The sequence below is a fragment of the Carcharodon carcharias genome, chromosome 5 (assembly GCF_017639515.1).
Source record: "Carcharodon carcharias isolate sCarCar2 chromosome 5, sCarCar2.pri, whole genome shotgun sequence".
Taxonomy (NCBI): domain Eukaryota; kingdom Metazoa; phylum Chordata; class Chondrichthyes; order Lamniformes; family Lamnidae; genus Carcharodon; species Carcharodon carcharias.
In genome coordinates, this window is record NC_054471.1 from 152,024,423 (window position 1) to 152,043,031 (window position 18,609).

Below are 18,609 nucleotides of genomic sequence, written 5' to 3' on the forward strand. Positions count from 1 at the left end.
CCAGGCTGTGTATGGGACTGCAAGCAACCACATGGTCGCCTAACAGCTGTGGCCATGCATGCATGAGTTTTAATGTTCCTCATAGCTGCAGGGAGCATCTACACTTTGAAATGCACTCACAGCCTGCTTCCTGCATCAACAGCACCCTCCTCTCCTGGTGGGGCTGCCAGCCAGACACTTCTATGGGCCCTGTTATTGGACTCCTACATCCCTGCTCTGCTTGCCCTGCTCTGTTGGATGGTGTTCCTGGGAGCAGCTACTGCCAAGGAAATTGTGACTGATACTCCACCCACCATGTTCTCTTCCAGTTTCCCGACTGGAATTGAGATCACATCTGGACCGTGACCAAACCCGGAAAATTCAGCCCTTAAGATTTAAGAATGGGAAACAGACAGCTATTTACAGGAGATTTCCAGGGTACCAGAAAGGAGATATTTTTGGTTGTAAGTAATGCAATGGAGATCAACTATAGTACATTGTGCTATGTGTTATTGTAAAATGCACAGGTAATACACTAATCTTGAAGAAAAGCAGGTAATCTTCTGTTTTTTAATTCAAAGATAACAACATGTGCAGAAGTAATCTGCTTAAATTGAGTAAAAAAAACCCATCAGGCAATATATGGAGTGCAAGCCAAATAAAGGATGACACTTGAAGGAAGATCTTCAGATTACGCAGTTACCTCAGGTGAGCAAGTGGAAAGATCATCCAGGGTTCTGATTTCCATAAAAAAATCAGTTTTTATTTCTCATTCAAAGCATCATAGTGATATGACACTTAACAGTAAGCTGCATGTGTATGGGTGTGGCTGAGACAGAATAGGCTGAGCATGCACTATCATGCTGACACATGAAGAATGGTCAGTCAGGCACAGTTCTGGAATGATGCTGGCACTCAGTGAACTGTAGTCTAATTTGTCTGAGTCCACTTTGCAGGAATTTCGATGCAGAGACACAACAGGCAGAGTATGACACTTTTGTGTAAAGTTTACCCTTGTGTCTCATGTTGAGACATCTGCTTCAGAAACAAGATGGAGACATTGGTGAAATAAAATCAGATCACACCCCAAAGAGCTGATGAAAATGAAATTTAATATGGTCAGGCACACACATATTTAATGTGTGCAAATGAAATCCAAAAGAACTGAAGAGGCCACCTGATATTGTAGTACAATGGGATCTGGCATAGCATGGGTTAATATAGGACTGGGAACCATTATCGCCCACCATGTGATGTAAAGAAAAACATGACCTGAGACTAGGGTGAGTTGTGGACTGGACCGAGACCTGTGTTGAAGCAAGCATGGAGTTAGCTCATAGCTTGGGCTATACTCTATATATGTACATAGTTATGTGTTCTCAATAAACGCTTAATGTTCAACCATAAAAGACCCAGAACCTCTTTGTGAGGCCTACTGAACATACAACATATAACAGACATCACGGGTTGTGATGGCATTATTGAACTGTAAACTAACTTCTGGATAGTGTGTAATTGCTTTGCAATCATTCCTTCTAATAACTGTTTATATAAAGCATAGTGTGCAATATTTATTTGTTTACACCCTTGAGAAATAATTTACCAGTCATTTGTGGTCAGCAGATTCGTTTGTGATCTTTAGCAGCTATTGCAATGCAGGTTGCTGTGTGAGTGATTGCATGAATTATAGAAAATAATTACAATACAATCTGGATAATTTACAGGATTATTGACTGAATAAATGAATTTGATAGTGCCTCTGCTTGGAATTAATAGAATATATAGCTGAAGAGGTTCAATATACTTCAATAATATATGTATGCAGAATGTATAACTAGTTCCTTTGAGAAGAAAAACACAACAGAACAATAGACAGAGAAGGTCTGTATTTTTCTGAATATACAGTGAGGCTCAAAGGAATAGGTCATGTCTTACAGTATACAAAAACTCAATGAATCTACAAAAAAAGTCATTTTCTAAACATGCATTTCATGAAATTCTTATAACAACATAAGAGCAAGAATGTAAAGCAACATGTATACTGCTTGAAGCAAACAAACTGATCAATGCTCACTTTTTCCCCTCTTATATAATTTTTTTTTTGATGACCATTGTCAGTCATTATCCAGTCCAGAACATTTTTCTATGGGACTCTATTTGGGTTCAGGCGTTGCATAATTATATTATGTAGATGTGTACTCTTTTAAATATTTAAAAGTAATGAATGATACCAATAATTTTTGAGGAGGATATTTTTCATCAATGTTTACATAAGTGTGATCACTCTCTATTTGTTAACAATTCATCATTATTCAAACTACTCATCAAAGAATTGCTCAGGTTTCCTTAACACAGCTTCTATGTTTTATTTGAGTACAATTACATTTAATTTTAAAAAGAGTGAAAGATCTGACTAAGCAGAATGAGCCACTTGACAGTTCTTAATTAAATACTTTTTCTATTCTATTTTTACAGTTCTGATATATGAAAATTACTTATTATGCAAAGACTGTGATTGTAGCGAATAGCCTAGCACCAGTGCATTTAAACTGATATAACCTTCCTAACATTCCTCATTTACATAATGCTATGATTCACTCCATATATGTGTATTTCTCGTGGTTTTAATGCCACTGGAATACGTGTTTCAAGACAAAATGTAGTACCAAAATATTATTTCAGTTTTTGTTTCGGAAAGCATTCTGAAATGCACTTTAAAGAACTGTACTTGTCACTAAACCCCTCTGCCAAAGATATCTGAATTATGTTAATGATTTACATATGTTTTTATTTAAGGCAAGCCTGCAGATCTTAACCATTGCTCTCTACATAAATAAAAATTGTATACTGTTAGCACAACAAATGATTAGACTGGTACTTTAAGCATTAGTTTCTAATTCTATTCAGATGGTTAGATGCAATTGAATAAGATAAATCAGTCAACTCACTTCAAGAGATTGTTCAGAGTTTCTGAAAAGAAAAATTGTTCTTGGTCAGTTTTAACCCCACAGGCACTAATTTTCATCGCAGTGCTATAGATACATTTTTTTGATCGATCACTGACTCAGTGTTTTGGGGGGAAGAATGGAGAATGGTTGAAATTTGAACACTTTTAACTGGATAAATTACCAAATTTATTTTACACAAAATATTTTAAAGGATTTGCTCTATGAATTCTATCATAAATTGTAATATAGTAACAAACCACATTATTACCTTTTCTTTAGCTTCACTAAACTTTCTTATTCCAATATTGATGAGAGCCATTACTTTATCTTTGCTCCATTAAAACTGTTAGTTTATGAAGTGGTATACTTTGGTTGAGGTCATCAAAAGTTAAGCATATCCACAATTTATTTCGCTGGAAGCAAGATATGAACAACACCCATTATGAACCTCCAATTCCAAATGCTCCAAGATTGATCAGTACAACTAAGACAAATGACAAACACACCTTCACTTAATTACAAACAACTTTAAATTCAGTAACAAATTACATGTGTGGATAGTTTTGTACATTTTGCTACTACACAAATAGTTAATCTTTGATAAATGAAAATGCTTAAAATCTGAGTCTATATTAGTTTTTTACGTATGCAGGACAAATAATGAGGTTCTGGGGAGTGCAGTAATGCATTCTTCAAACCCTTAAAAATAACTTTAGAAATAAGAATAAGCACCATTCTCCATTTTAATATATCTTTCAAAAATCATTAGGTAGAATACTTATTGGGCTATCAACCTTGAATAATTTGTTCCACAGATTAATTATTGCAGTAAATTTTATACTGAATAACTAAACATTTTGAACAGCAATGTTACCCAGTCAAAAATATACTCTGAAAGACTCCCATTAATTTTACATTTTATATACTTAAATTAGAGCACCCTGAACATATTTTTTAGTCGAGATGAAATTGCACATATCTTTTCAATGTGCCTTGATGGATCACCATCATCCACTTTGTATGCAAAGGATTAATGTCTGCACACAAGTATATAGATACAAAAGCATGTAATATAGTTAATGAATCCAATCAACCATCTCTGCAATCAGCGTAGTTCCCGTGTATCCAGAAGCATATCTGTGCATATTTAAGTGGAGTAATGCGCACAGCCACATTGTAATCCTGTTGTACACCATTGATATCCACCCACTGATGACCAGAAAAGACTCCAATGATCTTGCGTTTCCATACACGCTTGTCTGGCTCCTTAAGACGAATGTAAATACCTGAGCCACTTGATCCAGGATTAGCATCACAATATTGATAGAATAGATCATTGGATTCATCAGACACGGTGCAGAAACGATATACCAATTTCCCTGGTCTATCGTTATCAAAGCCTGAAAAGTGAATCCGGTTGCTTGGCATATTCTGGACAGAGGGACTAATTCCTAGCTCCATATACTTGTGTTTCTGAGGTCTCTTTAATTCAAGAATAGCATAATCATAATCCACTGCAATATCATCGGCCACTCCTTTGAACCAGCCTTTTGGTACTTGGGTACGCTTTACTCTTGACCACTGGAAAGATGGCTTATCCTTAGTTGACCATTTATTCCTCTTAGATCCCCTCCTTTTTCCACCCCCCTTGGATCTCATCTTTAAAAATCCTACTCTTAGCCTTTTGGCACCTTTCACATAGTCTTTACCATCGTGAATGCAGTGAGCTGCCGTCAGCACATGTTTCTTTGACACTAGAATCCCAGTACATCCTGTGGAGATTTTCACAGCTGTATTAAAAGGATAGCTTGTTATGAAATGCTTGTTACCAATACTAAATCTGCTGTCCAACCCAAAGACCTGCCTCTTCCTCCTAGAATGGCTTCTTGTCTGAGCAAACTCTAATTCGTTTTTCAGGTCAAATTCTCTGATATCTACCTCAGTCAATGTACGTGTCCCATTGTTGTACATGGTTTCATAAGAAAGGTAATTCTGAAGGTCAGACACAGTTGGCCGTGGTAGTTTCTTTTGGCAAGCAATCCCACAGGTAGAGTTGATCAACAGTTTGGTTTTAGCCTCAAACCTTGGAGGTCCTATGATTATGGTTCTTCTTTCCAACACTCGGGGTGCTCTTCGTAAATGCCAGGTATAATCTTCTGCAGTATCAATCCCAAAGGAGAATGTTAATGTGCTCATGGAAAGTAATAATAAAAGTTTTATCGTTCCCATGGTGAAACCAGATCTTCTCCTGAGGAAAAGAAAGAAAAAACAATGACTTAATGTAAAAATGTCAATTTCAATTCTGCTCTTCATATGTTTACATTAAAAAGTGTTTCATTTTGTGTCTATCAAAATTATTAAATGCTGTCATCTCTATAGCATTGTGGAACTTAGAACTGTAATATAATTTAAACCAACATTTACTGCTTAAGAAAGGGAAGATGGACACATTTATAATATAGAAGCACAAAGGATATCCTTCAGCCCACATGAATTATGAAGAGCTTTCTGAAAGTGTTGTCTACTTAGTTCCATTCTCTGGCCCTTTCATTGCAATATTTATTTTTTTTCTTTTTGAAAATAGAAGACAGAATTGTACATATGTGTATGGAACTTGTAATCTTGCTTCAGAGATCTAGAAGAAACAGTAACAATCGAACACATTTCTCATGAGTGCTGAACAACGCAAACTATTTTGCAAGATAACTGGGTAGGTTACACCAGGCCTTTACTAATTTCAAACTTTTGTCCTTTCATTTGATGCCAGCAGCCTGGACAATTCAGATCAATAACTTTTCCCATTAATCAGAGAAAAATAAGGTGCATCACAAATTATCACAGAGTTAAGATAGGGAAGCCATTCGTAGAAATTTACTTCTTTTTATTCTTTCTTGCGATATCAGCATCACTGCTAAGTCCAGCATTTATTGCCCATCCCTAATTTCCCTTAAAAAGGTTATAGTGAGCTCCATTCTTGAACTGCTGCAATGCATCTGGTGCAGGTACACTCACATGATGGGGTTTTCTGGCCCCGCCCACCGCCAGGATTGTCCGCTCCCACCGAAGTCAATGGACTTTTGGCTGGGCCACCGAATCTCCCGCAGCAGGTCCCATCATAAAGGGCTGAAAAATCCAGGCCTAAATGTTGTTAGGAATGGAGTTCCAGGATTTTGGCCCAGTGACAATGAAGGAAGGGCAATATAGTCCCACGTCAGGATGGTGTGTGGTTTCGAGGGGCACTTGCAGGTAGTCATATTCCCAAGTGTCAGCTGCCCTTGTCCTTCTATGCAGTAAAGGTCATGGGTTTGGAAGGTGCTGTGAAAGCAGGCTTGGCAGGATGTTGCACTGCATCCTGTATATACTGCACACTGTTGCCACCATATGCTGGTGTTGGAGGGAGTGAATGTTTAAGGTGGTAGATGGGGTGCTGACCAAGCACTATGAATATCTCACAGAAACATACTCTCTCCCTGCCCCCACCCCCATTATAGAAACTAACAGCTTCATGACTAATTCCACAGTTTACCTTCCACTGCTTTACTTGGAATACAATCTCAGGTAATGATTATTCTTTGTGTGAAGAAATACTTCCTGATGTCAATGGCAAACTTGCCAAGGGACCAGCCTTGGTTCTATGGCACTAATCTAATTACTGAGTCAGAAGGTCACAAGTTCAGTCTCACATCAGAGGCTTAAGCAGGTAGGTCCAGCTGACATTTCAGTGCAGTGCTCAGGAGATTGCAGGAGGAGCCACAGTTCAACATTGCATGTAAAGGGAGCACCTCTGACACTGAAATGCTCCCTTTAGGGTGTGATGTTGAACCATGACTCCTTCTGCCTTTTTGTGGTGGATGTAAAGACGACTAGGTTATTTTTGTAGGAGAACAGAGAGCTCTCCCAACACTAATTACTGGGTAATTTACTTCATTGGTGTTTATGGAAAGGACCTTATTGTGTGTAATTTGGCTTTCACATTTACCCATACTGCAACAGTAACTTCACTTCAAAGTACTTCATACAGGTACTCTGTAAATCCAAGTTATTATTACCTGCCTGTACCTATGTCCCCTATGTTCAATTAAGGTACATGCTAATATTTTACTGAAGGCTACATCATCAAGTGGTAATTTATCATAGGATAATACTCACAAATCCACAGATATTTACTTCATAAAGCTATTCTCCCCCTCCACCCTCGCCCCCGGGATAAACGTTAACCTTTATCAACACCTACTTCGAATCAATGCTGAAGGTGCTTAACATGCCCAAGGGTATCCTGCTTAAAATCGGGGTAGATTTCCTACATCTCATGTGGACATAAAACTGGTATTGTGGATTGGCTGCCCATTGCAGAATGCCCGATCTGCAATGCCAATTTTATGCCAGGATAGCAAGTTGAAAATCTACCCCATAATGTCTGCATAAGGTGTCTGCAAAATGCCTGAAATTAACACACTGTCCTTACATCCATTCAACATGGGTCTACATGTAGATCAGATTGATGGGATGGAAGTCCAACCTCTTTGCTGGCTATGACCATCCTATGTGAACTGAGTGTGGGCAACCTCAACCCAATTGCAAATAAGTGAGGTCACAGAATAAACTTGCATTTAATTCAGCATAAAATCTAAGTTCAAAGTAAAAAAATCTAGTTCAGAAACATCATAAGTCTGAGTGAAGCTAAAGTGACATCCATTTTATCCTCCCCAACATATCCCCCAACTCCCCCAAAATAAAGCATCAAAAAGTAAGTGCATTTCTATAAAAATTAATTTCAATGAAAGATGTATTCAAATGTTACCAGAGTTGTGATGTAGGCAATTTCAGATAATGGGAGGCAGTACTGGAACCCTGAATTTAATTAATTCAGAAAAAATACAATGGTGTTGACTCTTCAGAACTTCCCCTCTGCTGTTCTGTGTCCCTGGTCAACAACTACTATTGAATTTTCTCTTGTCTATGGTTTTCAAGCCATAATGTTCCTCTTGCCTTTGATATGACTTGTACATACCTTCAACGAGCATTGTACTCTTCATGCCTGATACCTTCCCTGTCTCTGCCTGCTTTTAATGGTCCTATTTTCACCTTATTGACTTCATCTCTTGACCTTTCACTGTATCTTCTCTAACCTGGCCTCTCAATTACTGGCTTTCCATACTTAATATTTAAATACGTTTAATGCATTTAAGGCTGGGATAGACTTTTTGTCTCTCAGGGAATTAAGGGATATGGGAGCTGACAGGAAAATGGAGTTGAAGCCCAAGACCAGCCATGATCATAGTGAATGGTGGAGCAGCTCAATGGGCTTTATGATCTTTCTCTCCTCCTATCTCTTGCATTCTTGTAATACTTCCCCATTTACATCTTCCATGCACTTTTTTTATTAAATGTCTGTTTCTGCTCTGATCACACTGATACAGAAAGGTGGTCAGGGTACTTTATTAGGGTGGCTATATCTCAGTTTCCTCTGTGCTGTGAAAGTCACCCCCTGCAGTAAGAATACCCTAGTTCTAAATTACAAGGGAGGTTATGATAGCCTTGTCTCACAAGACAACCCCTGGCGGCCATCCAATAACAGAGCTAAACATATATTTTTCATAAGGAGAAGAGTCAACAGGGACTCCAGTACACATTGGGAAGAATTTTTCCCCCGTTGGAGGAGGAAGTGCAGGACAAGGCACGAGCCGGCGTGCCTCCGATCAGCGCCCCCAATCGAGGACATGCCGCCATTTTATGTGGGCAGGCCAATTAAGGCCTGCCCAGCGTGATGTCCACCCGGAAGTGCTATGTGCTCCCTGTGCGGTCTGGGGGGGGATTCCCTAAGCCAGGAGTGTGTTCTTTCACACATGCACGCGAAAGAGCGCATTCATCTCCCTGAGGCTAAGTGCTGCCTTAGGGAGATCAGCGCCAAATTCAAAAATGGTCAATGCACAAACATAAAATTTCCCTGACAGGTCCATTAACTACTTGAATTACGTATTAAATGGCCTTAATTGGCCGTTGACAGGTAGGGTGGCGCACAGCTGATTCAGCTGTGCCCCCGCTGACCTGAAAATTGAAATGACATGGGGTGACATCAGGTGTTCTGCCCAATGTCATCCCACGTCATTTTACACATCAGCGAGTGGGCCCGCCCCCACTCGCCGACCTCAATATCCTGGCCATTGGGTGAAAAACACATTAAGGAGAGGTGGTGGTGATGTAGTGGTAATGTCACTGGACTAGTCCATGTAGGCTAGTTCTCAGGGGTTTGGGTTAAAATCCCACCATAGCAGTTGGTAGAATTTAAATTCAATTAATAAAACCTAGAATTAAAAACTAATCCCAGTCATGGTGACCTTGGACAGAATTTTATGCTGATGGGATTATAAGGTCCCACTAAAATCAATGGATGTTTGAATGGCTCACCACATTTTACAGTCCCTCCCCTGGCACGATGGGGCCATAAAATTCCACCCCATGAAACCATACTCGATTGTTGTAAAAACCAATCAGGTTCACTAATGTCCTTTAGGGAAGGAAATCCACCATCCTTACCTGGCCTGGCTTACCTGTGACTCCAGACCCACAGCAATGTTGTTGACTCTTAACTGCCCTCTGAGATGGCCTAGCAAGCTACTCAGTTCAAGGGCAATTAGAGATGCAAAGCAAATGCTAGCCTTGCCAAGTGACATCCACATCCCAGGAAAGAGTTAAGAGAAAAAATATTGAACCGGAAGAAGATCATTACATTCAACGCAGGTGATGGGGAGGAAGATCATCAGTAGCTATTGTAACAGTTTGAGCATGCAGCTGAATAACAATACATGCAACAGATTGAGAGGAATATTGTTATGGGTTCTGTGTACTCAGATTTGCATTTCACAGCAATGGCTACAATTGTACTGACCGACTCAGCTTTAAAAACATTTACTTTGTTTATGAACTCACCAGGTGTTCTATCATTGTATGATCCAATTGCCGACATGTGGATTTGACTGTATTTAATTAAGGGTTGTATATCTTTGAAGCTGCTATATATTGTCATCCATAGAAAATTTCAAAGGATACAAATTTATAATAACAGAAAATTATAGCATTAGCTGAGAAGTAAGTACATGTATAACATATATATATTTAATTTGAACTAGTTTCTGTATTTTTAAATGTTCTAACTTCACTATAAAATTCTTTCCATTTTCCTCAAATGGTATTTCATATTATTACATAAGCAGGTTTTATGAGAGTTAAAAATGGCATAAATACATGCTCATGTTATTCCTCTCCAAATGGATTGTGTACTTATATTTCTTTTTTGAGATAATTGGAGTAAATTAAAGACAATTAAAAACAATATGCATTTTTTAATGTGACGTTGCACTGAGGCTTTGACTCCTCTCTCACTGATTCCAGGGCACTATTAGAAGAAGAGCAGGGGAATCACTTATTTTTATAAATTTATCAGATGTGAATGGCCAGCATTTATTGCCCATCTCTAATTGCCCTTGAGGAGGCGCTGGCGAGCTGCCATTTTGAACTGTTGTAGTCCATGTGATGTAGGTACACCCACAGTGCTGTGGCACAGGGGCAGAGCTCCAAGAATTTGACCAAGCAACGATTAAGAGGCGGTGACTCATTTCTAAGTCAAGATGATGTGGGACTTCGCGAGGAATTTGCAGATGGTAATGTGCCCATGCACCTGCTGCCTTTGTTCTTCTAGGTGGTCAAGGTCGCAGCATTGGAAGGTGCTGATGAAGGAGCCTTGGTGAGCTGCTGTAGTGCATCTTGTATACAGTACACACTGCTGCCACTCTGTGCCGATGGCGGAGAGAACGAATGTTTAAGGTGGCGGTTGGGATGTCGGTCAAGCTTTGTCCTGGATATTGCTGAGTTTCTTGAGAGTTGCTGGAGCTGCACTCATCAAGGCAAATGGAGAGTATTCCATTCTTAATTCTTCATAATAAGTAATATTGTCTGTCAGTACTTCAGTTCATTATACAGTAAAGTCCCCCCCCCCAGTTCCCTGGGGTTACATCCTTGGAAAAACCTCACAAATGGCAAATTTGCAAACAGCGAACATTTTATAATGGGAGTCAATTAGTTGGTTCCAACAATCCAAAAATTTGATACGTATAGAGAATAAAAGACAATAAAAACAATGTTTTGAATAAGTATAAAGATGTCCGGCTGCTTAACAGAGTAAGAAATATATGAGTCACACTTACTCTTATAAGGATCTCTAGCAGAACGTGATGGGCTTGGATGTGAAGTTGGTGGAGGTTTACGTGAAGCTGGAAGTGGAGGATGTGAACGAGGTGGCTGATATAGATATAGATGTGGTAATAGATTTTAAAAAAGTTATTTTTGACTGCTTCGCTTTTTGCTTTTCAATCTTGTGAAGTTCTCTGTCAATCACTCCACAAAAGCCAATGCTTCTTTTCATGTTTGTCTCATAGTCTGTCACCTGTTATTTCCATTCTTCAGTTGATCTTATGAGGCCTGCCATCATCACAGATGCAAATTGAGCCTACCATGGCTCTTATTCCTCCTCTTTACATTCACTTGATTTCATCAGTTCCACCAATTCTTCTGCAGAGAGTTCTGATTGATGAGACTGAAGTAACTCCTCTACTTCATATGTGGCCAGGTCTTCAAAACCCTCCTTTTTGACTTGTTTTGCCAACTCAACGGTCTTGGTTACTTTGGCATCCACATTGGGAAACTCTGTGAAATCATTCACAGCCTCAGGCCAAACTTTTTATCCAGCAGATATTTATTAATTATTTTGGCGCTTTGGTCCATTAACTGGGATTTTTTTTTGATACTGGTTGTTATGATACAGCATTTGGTAAAGGCTGAGTTGTTTAAATCCCAGAAGGAAACCTGAATAACTGTCATAACTTATATTTTCAATTGGTATGTTTGAGATGCAGCTCTGAATTCAGAAATGAAACCACCAAGCCTCAAGAGGTTTTTTTATATAAACAAAATTAAACATTTATTAATTTAACGAAATTAAACACATACACATGTCTACAAATTACTACCATAACAACTTTTAAACAAATCCCCAAATTAATTACTCCCAGGTAAATCTTCACCAAGGCAACAATAACCTATAGACTTTAAACAGACATCAGGCAGAGCACAGTTGACCATGCCACATTGCCATGGGGATAGATTGCAGTGAGGTAGTTTTTTTTTTGTTTTGGGTTTATCTCTGGGATTTCTCACAGAAACAGGCAGTCAGTTGGGGCCTGGAAGCAGCTTCAAGACAAGCAGAGAGAGAAAATGTTTTTATATATATATATATTCATTCATGGGATGTGGCCTTCGCTGGCTGGGCCAGCATTTATTGCCCATTCCTAATTGCCCTTGAGAAGGTGGTGGTGAGCTGCCTTCTTGAACTGCTGCAGTCCATGTGGTGAGACACACATGAATAACTTATATCTGTAATGGGGACAATGTAATCATACCAGACTCCTGGCTCCATTACGAAGCTAACAGAGGACCACCAGGGAGGGAATTCCAGGATTTTGACCCAGTGACAGTGAAGGAACGGTAATATATTTCCAAGTCAGAATAGTGAATTGCTTGGAGGGAAACTTCCAGGTGCTGGTGTTCCAATCTATCTGCTGCCCTTGTCCTTCTAGATGATAGTGGTCGTGGGCTTGGAAGGTTGTGTCTAAGCAGCCTTGGTGAATTTCTGCAGTGCATCTTGTAGATGGTACACACTGCTGCTACTGTGCATTGGTGGCGGAGGAAGTGAATGTTTGTGGATGTGATGCCAATCAAGTGGGCTGCTTTGTCCTGGACAGTGTCAAGCTTCTTGTGTTGTTGGAGCTGCACCCATCCAGGCAAGTGAGAAGTATTCCAACACACTCCTGACTTGAGCCTTGTAGATGGTGGACAGGCTTTGGGGAGTCTGGAGGTGAGTTACTCGTCGCAGGATTCCTAGTCTCTGACCTGTTCTTATAGCCACAATATTTATATGACTAGTCCAGTTCAGTTTCTGATCAATGGTAACCCCCAGGATATTGGCAGTGGGGGATTCAGTGATGATAATGCCATGGAACGTCAAGGAGCGATCTGCCAGAAGATGCAGACCTGCAACAAAGGGCTATCAGAAATGAAGGGTGTTTGTGATTTTAGAGTCACTGAGCAAGGAAGCAGTGGGGCCCATGCTTGAGCTGGGGTGGCCACAATTGTGAGATGCTTAAGGATAGTTGGACGGTCACCTATAATGGGAAGTGTCCTGTTGAGATTTTCAGGCTTAAAGAATAAGTGCTTACGAAATATAGTTTTAAGTTTGTAATACTTGCTTTTTTAACCAACAGGCAGTAATGTTTTTTTGTTTAAAACATGATGTGGCGTAATTCTTTCAGTTAATAATTGGGAGTTATTAAAAGGTAATGGTCTACATCAAAACTCTAGCAAGTGAAAAGAAAACAATTCCTTTGTGAATGATCCTTGAAGCTTAAGGAAAATGTTTACATTAATAATCAGAGAAGGTATGTAACAATGAACTTTCTAAGTTCAAAGATATCTTTGAAATTCAAAGATAAGTACAAGATAATTGTGTGACTTCTGTGAAAATGTGTTTATGAAAAAGCTATAACTCCTGTACTAATTGCTTTAAAACAAAACATAAAGTCAGCATGAGAGCAGTTTGCTTGCCTGCCCTATCTACACAAGAACTGTGTGTGGTTTGGTAAGACCTAAAGGTGCTGCAAAAATAAAAATATTATTATAAGGAAGCTCCAGCACATCTGTCTTTCATGAAGGTGTTCCATAGGGCTCAATAAAATCTCAACAGACAGGAGTATCAGGTGCCAACAATGATGGATCAATCTGTTAGCTTTGGCTCAGTGAGAACATTTGGGCCGTTTCAAAGTTTCTGGGATGTATTTTTTTGTTCATTCATGGGATGTGGGCACCACTAATCCCATGCCCATCCCTAATTGCCCTTGTGGGCATTTAAGAGTCAACCACGTTGCTATGGGTCTGGAGTCACATGTATGCCAAACCAGGTAAGGACAGCAGATTTCCTTCCCTAAAGGACATTAGTGAACCAGATGGGTTTTTATGACAATCAACAATGGTTTCATATTCATCATCAGACTTTTAATTCCATATTTTTTTTATTGAACTCAAATTCCATCATCTGCTGTGGAGGGTTTCAAATCCAGGTCCCCAGAGAACTACCCTGAGTCTCGGGATTACTAGTCTTGCGACAATAGTACTATACCACTATAGCCTTCCTTCTAGCTATTGTAACAATGAAAATAACAGCAAGCATATCACAACTGCAACTTATGGCTTTTTGAAAAACTATTTTTTCCAGCCTCTGACCTTTGAAAGGCTGGCCACGCCTCGATTAGCCTTGTAACTAACTAGTTAAACTAGCTGCTGCTTGTTGTTAAGTCGCCACGAGGTGGCAGAACACGACAAGGGACCTTTCACAAATTCTTAGTTTAGCAATATACCAAGGCAATAAAAATACTCAAACTGCTAAAATAAAACGCATTTGTTTTCTTTATTTGGAATATTTAATAGCAGGTCCTCTTTACATATTGGATTCTGATTGTTGCCTTTATATCTGTTTTGTCGTTTGTTTACTTAGAACAGCATTATTTAAAGTTCAGGTCGCTTTATACGATCTCTTAAATTCCATCGCTACAACATTACATGCTAATTATTTTACATGATTATAAGCAACAAACAGCATTGGGTTTTGCAAACTTACCCAAAGCCAGTAGAATCAATCTACTAAACTCAGAGAATATGTGCCACTGTTAACTTTTGCAGCTCTCTATTTAATCTGCACGATTATCTCGCGACTTCAGATAATCTGAAACAAAATACTCGCGAACCTGAACAGGTGCCACAACAGACAATGTTCCACAATATTCGCACTGGATCAGTTGAAAATCCGACTGATGTACAGTTTGGTCTTCTCCACCCGGTTCACGGGCAGGAAGATCTCTCCTCGGGTCCGAACCGCAATCTGGTCCATCACTAATCCCAAATATATGAGATCTATACATCGCGATATACTCAATTCATGGTGAAGAGTCATACGGACTCGAAACGTTAACTGTGTTCCTCTCCGCAGATGCTGTCAGACCTGCTGAGTTTTTCCAGGTATTTTTGTTTTTGTCTATGATAACTGTTTCTGGTGTATCTAGGCAAGTTTAAACTGTATCTCTTCTGAAAGATCAGAGACTCTGTTTCTCTGTCTCTCGCCACTGATGTTGGCTGACTTGCTGAGTGTTTCTATTCTGTATTTCGTTTTCCACTGATAATTTCTAAATCTGCACACTTTTCCTCCATAACTGACTTGCTTCCCCAGCAGCCTCTGCCGAAAAGTCCATGGTGTCATCCTTATGCTGGCGTTCTTGGACATTCCAAGTTATACTTCAAAATAGGAACTTAGATTTTTTGTAATGCCTTCTGGAATCTGGAATGACTTTTCAACGTGATTTAAGTTTTGACTTTATGTCCACCCATAGTTGAAAAATAATTTGTAACGTTTAATTCATTTTAGCTAACGAGTGTTCAAACCTGCGGGTTTTAACGGGACAGAAGTGCATTCGCCTTTGGAGGGGGAACTCGGGATGGGGGTGCTCCACAAAGGGAGGTGGCAAAGGCACATCCCCGCGGATTAAACTGGATTCTTGCCAAGTGGTTAGAAAGGAGATGATGGAAACAGCCCACGTAGATGCTTGGCGGTGTGAAGACCCTGGGGGAGTGTGTGTGTGTGTGTGTGTGCGTGCGCTTAAAGAAAAACTGCAGTCAGTCAAGTTCAGTGAAGTAATGCAGTGCAGGAAAGTTGACGATTTCAGATCCCGGTTGACAGCAGCGGCGGACAAAGGGCGACAGACAAGTTGGAAGCCGCTCTACCAATTCCTGAGGGGAGAGTGAGAGGCTCCCCTTCCAGCACGTACATACAGCCCCTCAGAAAGAGCTGCACCCCCAAACCTTCTTATCACCATGTAGCATGTTAAAATAGTTAGCAACCGGGATAAAGCTCTTCACCTAATTCTAGTGATCTTAGAACTATCTCCATGATAAATCAACGGAGCACAATGAACAGGAAAGCTGGAGATTTGATGTTTTATCTCAACATCATTTAAAATAACGAGGGCTCCTGGTAAATGCCCAACAAGGTGGGGGGGGGGGGGGAGAGGTGAGAGCTGTACTTTAACATACTGATCTTCACCAGAATTAGACAAAAAGCTGAAAAGTAACAATACATTTGTTTGAATGTGTTTGAATTCGTTAGGGAGCAAAGTTCAGTAAAGTCTGTAAAACTTGCCACTTTTGAATTTGATCAAGTAAGACACTTAGGAAGACTAAACAAAGCCCTCGCTTTGTCAGGCACGTCTCTGTAGAAATTGTGAGCAGCGTCCTTTACAATGTTTGCCACAGAAATGTATACTATCCGCACCTAAATCCAATACACGAATTGATTCGTGTCACTGCCCCAGGCTGGCTGCTTTTCGCCTCTTTCCAACCAAACAGCTGCTAGGCTCAAACCCTAATTCTTCTTCCGCTCCCAATGAAGAGCTCACCTACAATGACCCGAACCTATGAACACACTGATCAGTTCTTGCAGCATCGGTGGAGAAGAAAAGAGTTGACGTTTCGAGTCCTCATGACCCTTCGACAGAACTTGTCGAAGGGTCATGAGGACTCGAAACGTCAACTCTTTTCTTCTCCACCGATGCTGCCAGACCTGCTGAGTTTTTCCAGGTAATTCTGTTTTTGTTTTGGATTTCCAGCATCCGCAGTTTTTTTGTTTTTATATCTGATCAGTTCTTACCTGTTACCATTCGCTAGGGAGATGATGCACGATCCTCTCGCCGAAGTATCGCTCCCGGCCCCTCACATTGCAGGGGAGAGGTGGGTTATAACAGGACAGATCCCCTGGCGTTCACATTCAACACCAACGCAACACTGCCGAGCAAGTCTCGTCTACACAGTGCACTTGATGCTTCTGAAAAAAAAACAAAACCTTCCCTTTTCTTCCCAGTACAAGGGAACTCGAAGGGGTGTGTCCAATAGGATCAGCAGCCCCACACGCTCGCCTTGCCTTTCTTTCCCATTCTGAAACGACCAGCCCCCCTGCTTCTGACAGCTGGTCACACTGCACTGTTTAGTTTCCAAGTTACTGTTTACAAACCGATTCACAAACGCACACATAGGCATGACTGGAAACAAAAAGCTCTTGTGAAGCACGAAGGATTCCCCCTCTCTCCCTGGCCCCACCCCCCCCCCCCCCCACCCCCTCCTCTCCCAGATCATCCCCTTGTTACTGCTGGAGAGAAAGTTTCAATGTCTGTTCCGACATGCCAGAGAGAGGGTGAATCAGAGTGCTTCATACACCTGGAACTCTTAGATCGCGTGGTATCTCCCAGTGTTAAATCTATGAACCTACTGCAGTCTATATTTTTCTTTGTTATTTGATACAACAAAATGAGTGTTCTAAACACCAGTCACCTGCGTGTAAATTGGAACTATTTCTGCAAACTTTACATTGGCAATAATGTCCATCTTGCGGCGTGTCCTTAAATAAACCAGAGCACGGTCGTGCATTCCAAAAGCAGAATATTTGGTGTCTGCACTCATTATTAACAGATATTTAAATGAGTTAGTTCTTGCTTAGAATCGCAAACCATCCTTCCAACTCTGGGAACAGTAAAATTCAAAAGCCAAATGTTTTGGAGAAAGAAACTCGAGAAGTTTGTGATAAGCAGGACTCTGAGCTCACATCTGAAGGGCTGCAATCTATGCTGACATCTGTGGAGTTCTGAAGAAGACGTATTCGACTGGAAACATTTTCTCTCTCCACCGATGCGGTCAGACCCGCTGAGTATTTACAGCACTTCTAGTTTTTATTTCAGATTTCCAGCATCCAGTGTTTTGCTTTTAATATTAAGATGACCTCTTTCAGTACAGCAATGCCTTGCGCTAGACCCGTGAGCAGGAAGGTCAATAGAGAAAACCTTTTGTAGTTTTTCATGACGAACCCGAAAGGCGATGGCAACAATAGGGACACAGTATAAACTAAACTGGGAGGGGGGAAAGGGGTTGAAAATTCCAGAAATCTGAAACAAGTTTGGAAAATGTTGGAAGAACGCAGCAGATCAGTCAGCATCTGTGGAGCGAACAGCTATATTAACGGTATATATGAGAGCTAGAATAAATAAAGCTGTAGCACTGTGCTTGCAGAGGAATCTGCTGTCTCGTGTGGTAGATAATGGAAAGTCTAAATTACATATAAGAAAACAGAATGACAAACAAGGATGGAGGGAAGCAAACATGAAGAGTTGGTAAGGGAAGGGAAAATGCAATCCTGGGGTAATCTGCGAAAGGGGCACTCATGCAAAAATGTTTTCAAGCATAGGCCACACTGAGGTGTTTTTGTGTGTAAGATCACGGTGAAGCCAATCAAAATGCCTCTCCCTGGCTCTTCTTCCCGAACAAAGTTATTAAAGAAGATGGGAATGTTTCCATCACATGTGTAGAATTTCCTATAAGGAAATAATCAGAAAGTTACACCTGAAAGTCAGTCCATTTGTCCATCAATTTTTGCCGGTGGCTATTTCCACTCAAATTTCTGGCGACTCTAACATGCGCTGTTCAGTGTGGAAATTACAACTTAAAGGGCAAGTATCTTCCAAACCGTTGCTACAGGCAG

General features: G+C 40.3%; 1 protein-coding gene across 1 annotated transcript; it reads right to left on the minus strand.

The window, feature by feature from the left end:
- Positions 1-1,850: 1,850 nt before the first annotated feature.
- On the minus strand, positions 1,851-17,041 carry prss35 (serine protease 35). The gene is made up of 2 exons (XM_041188049.1): positions 16,732-17,041; positions 1,851-5,175 (listed from the first exon to the last, which is right to left on the minus strand). Exon 2 carries the CDS (start codon positions 5,154-5,156, stop codon positions 4,017-4,019), a length of 1,140 nt encoding a protein of 379 aa, XP_041043983.1. The 5' UTR covers positions 5,157-5,175; positions 16,732-17,041; the 3' UTR covers positions 1,851-4,016.
- Positions 17,042-18,609: the final 1,568 nt, after the last annotated feature.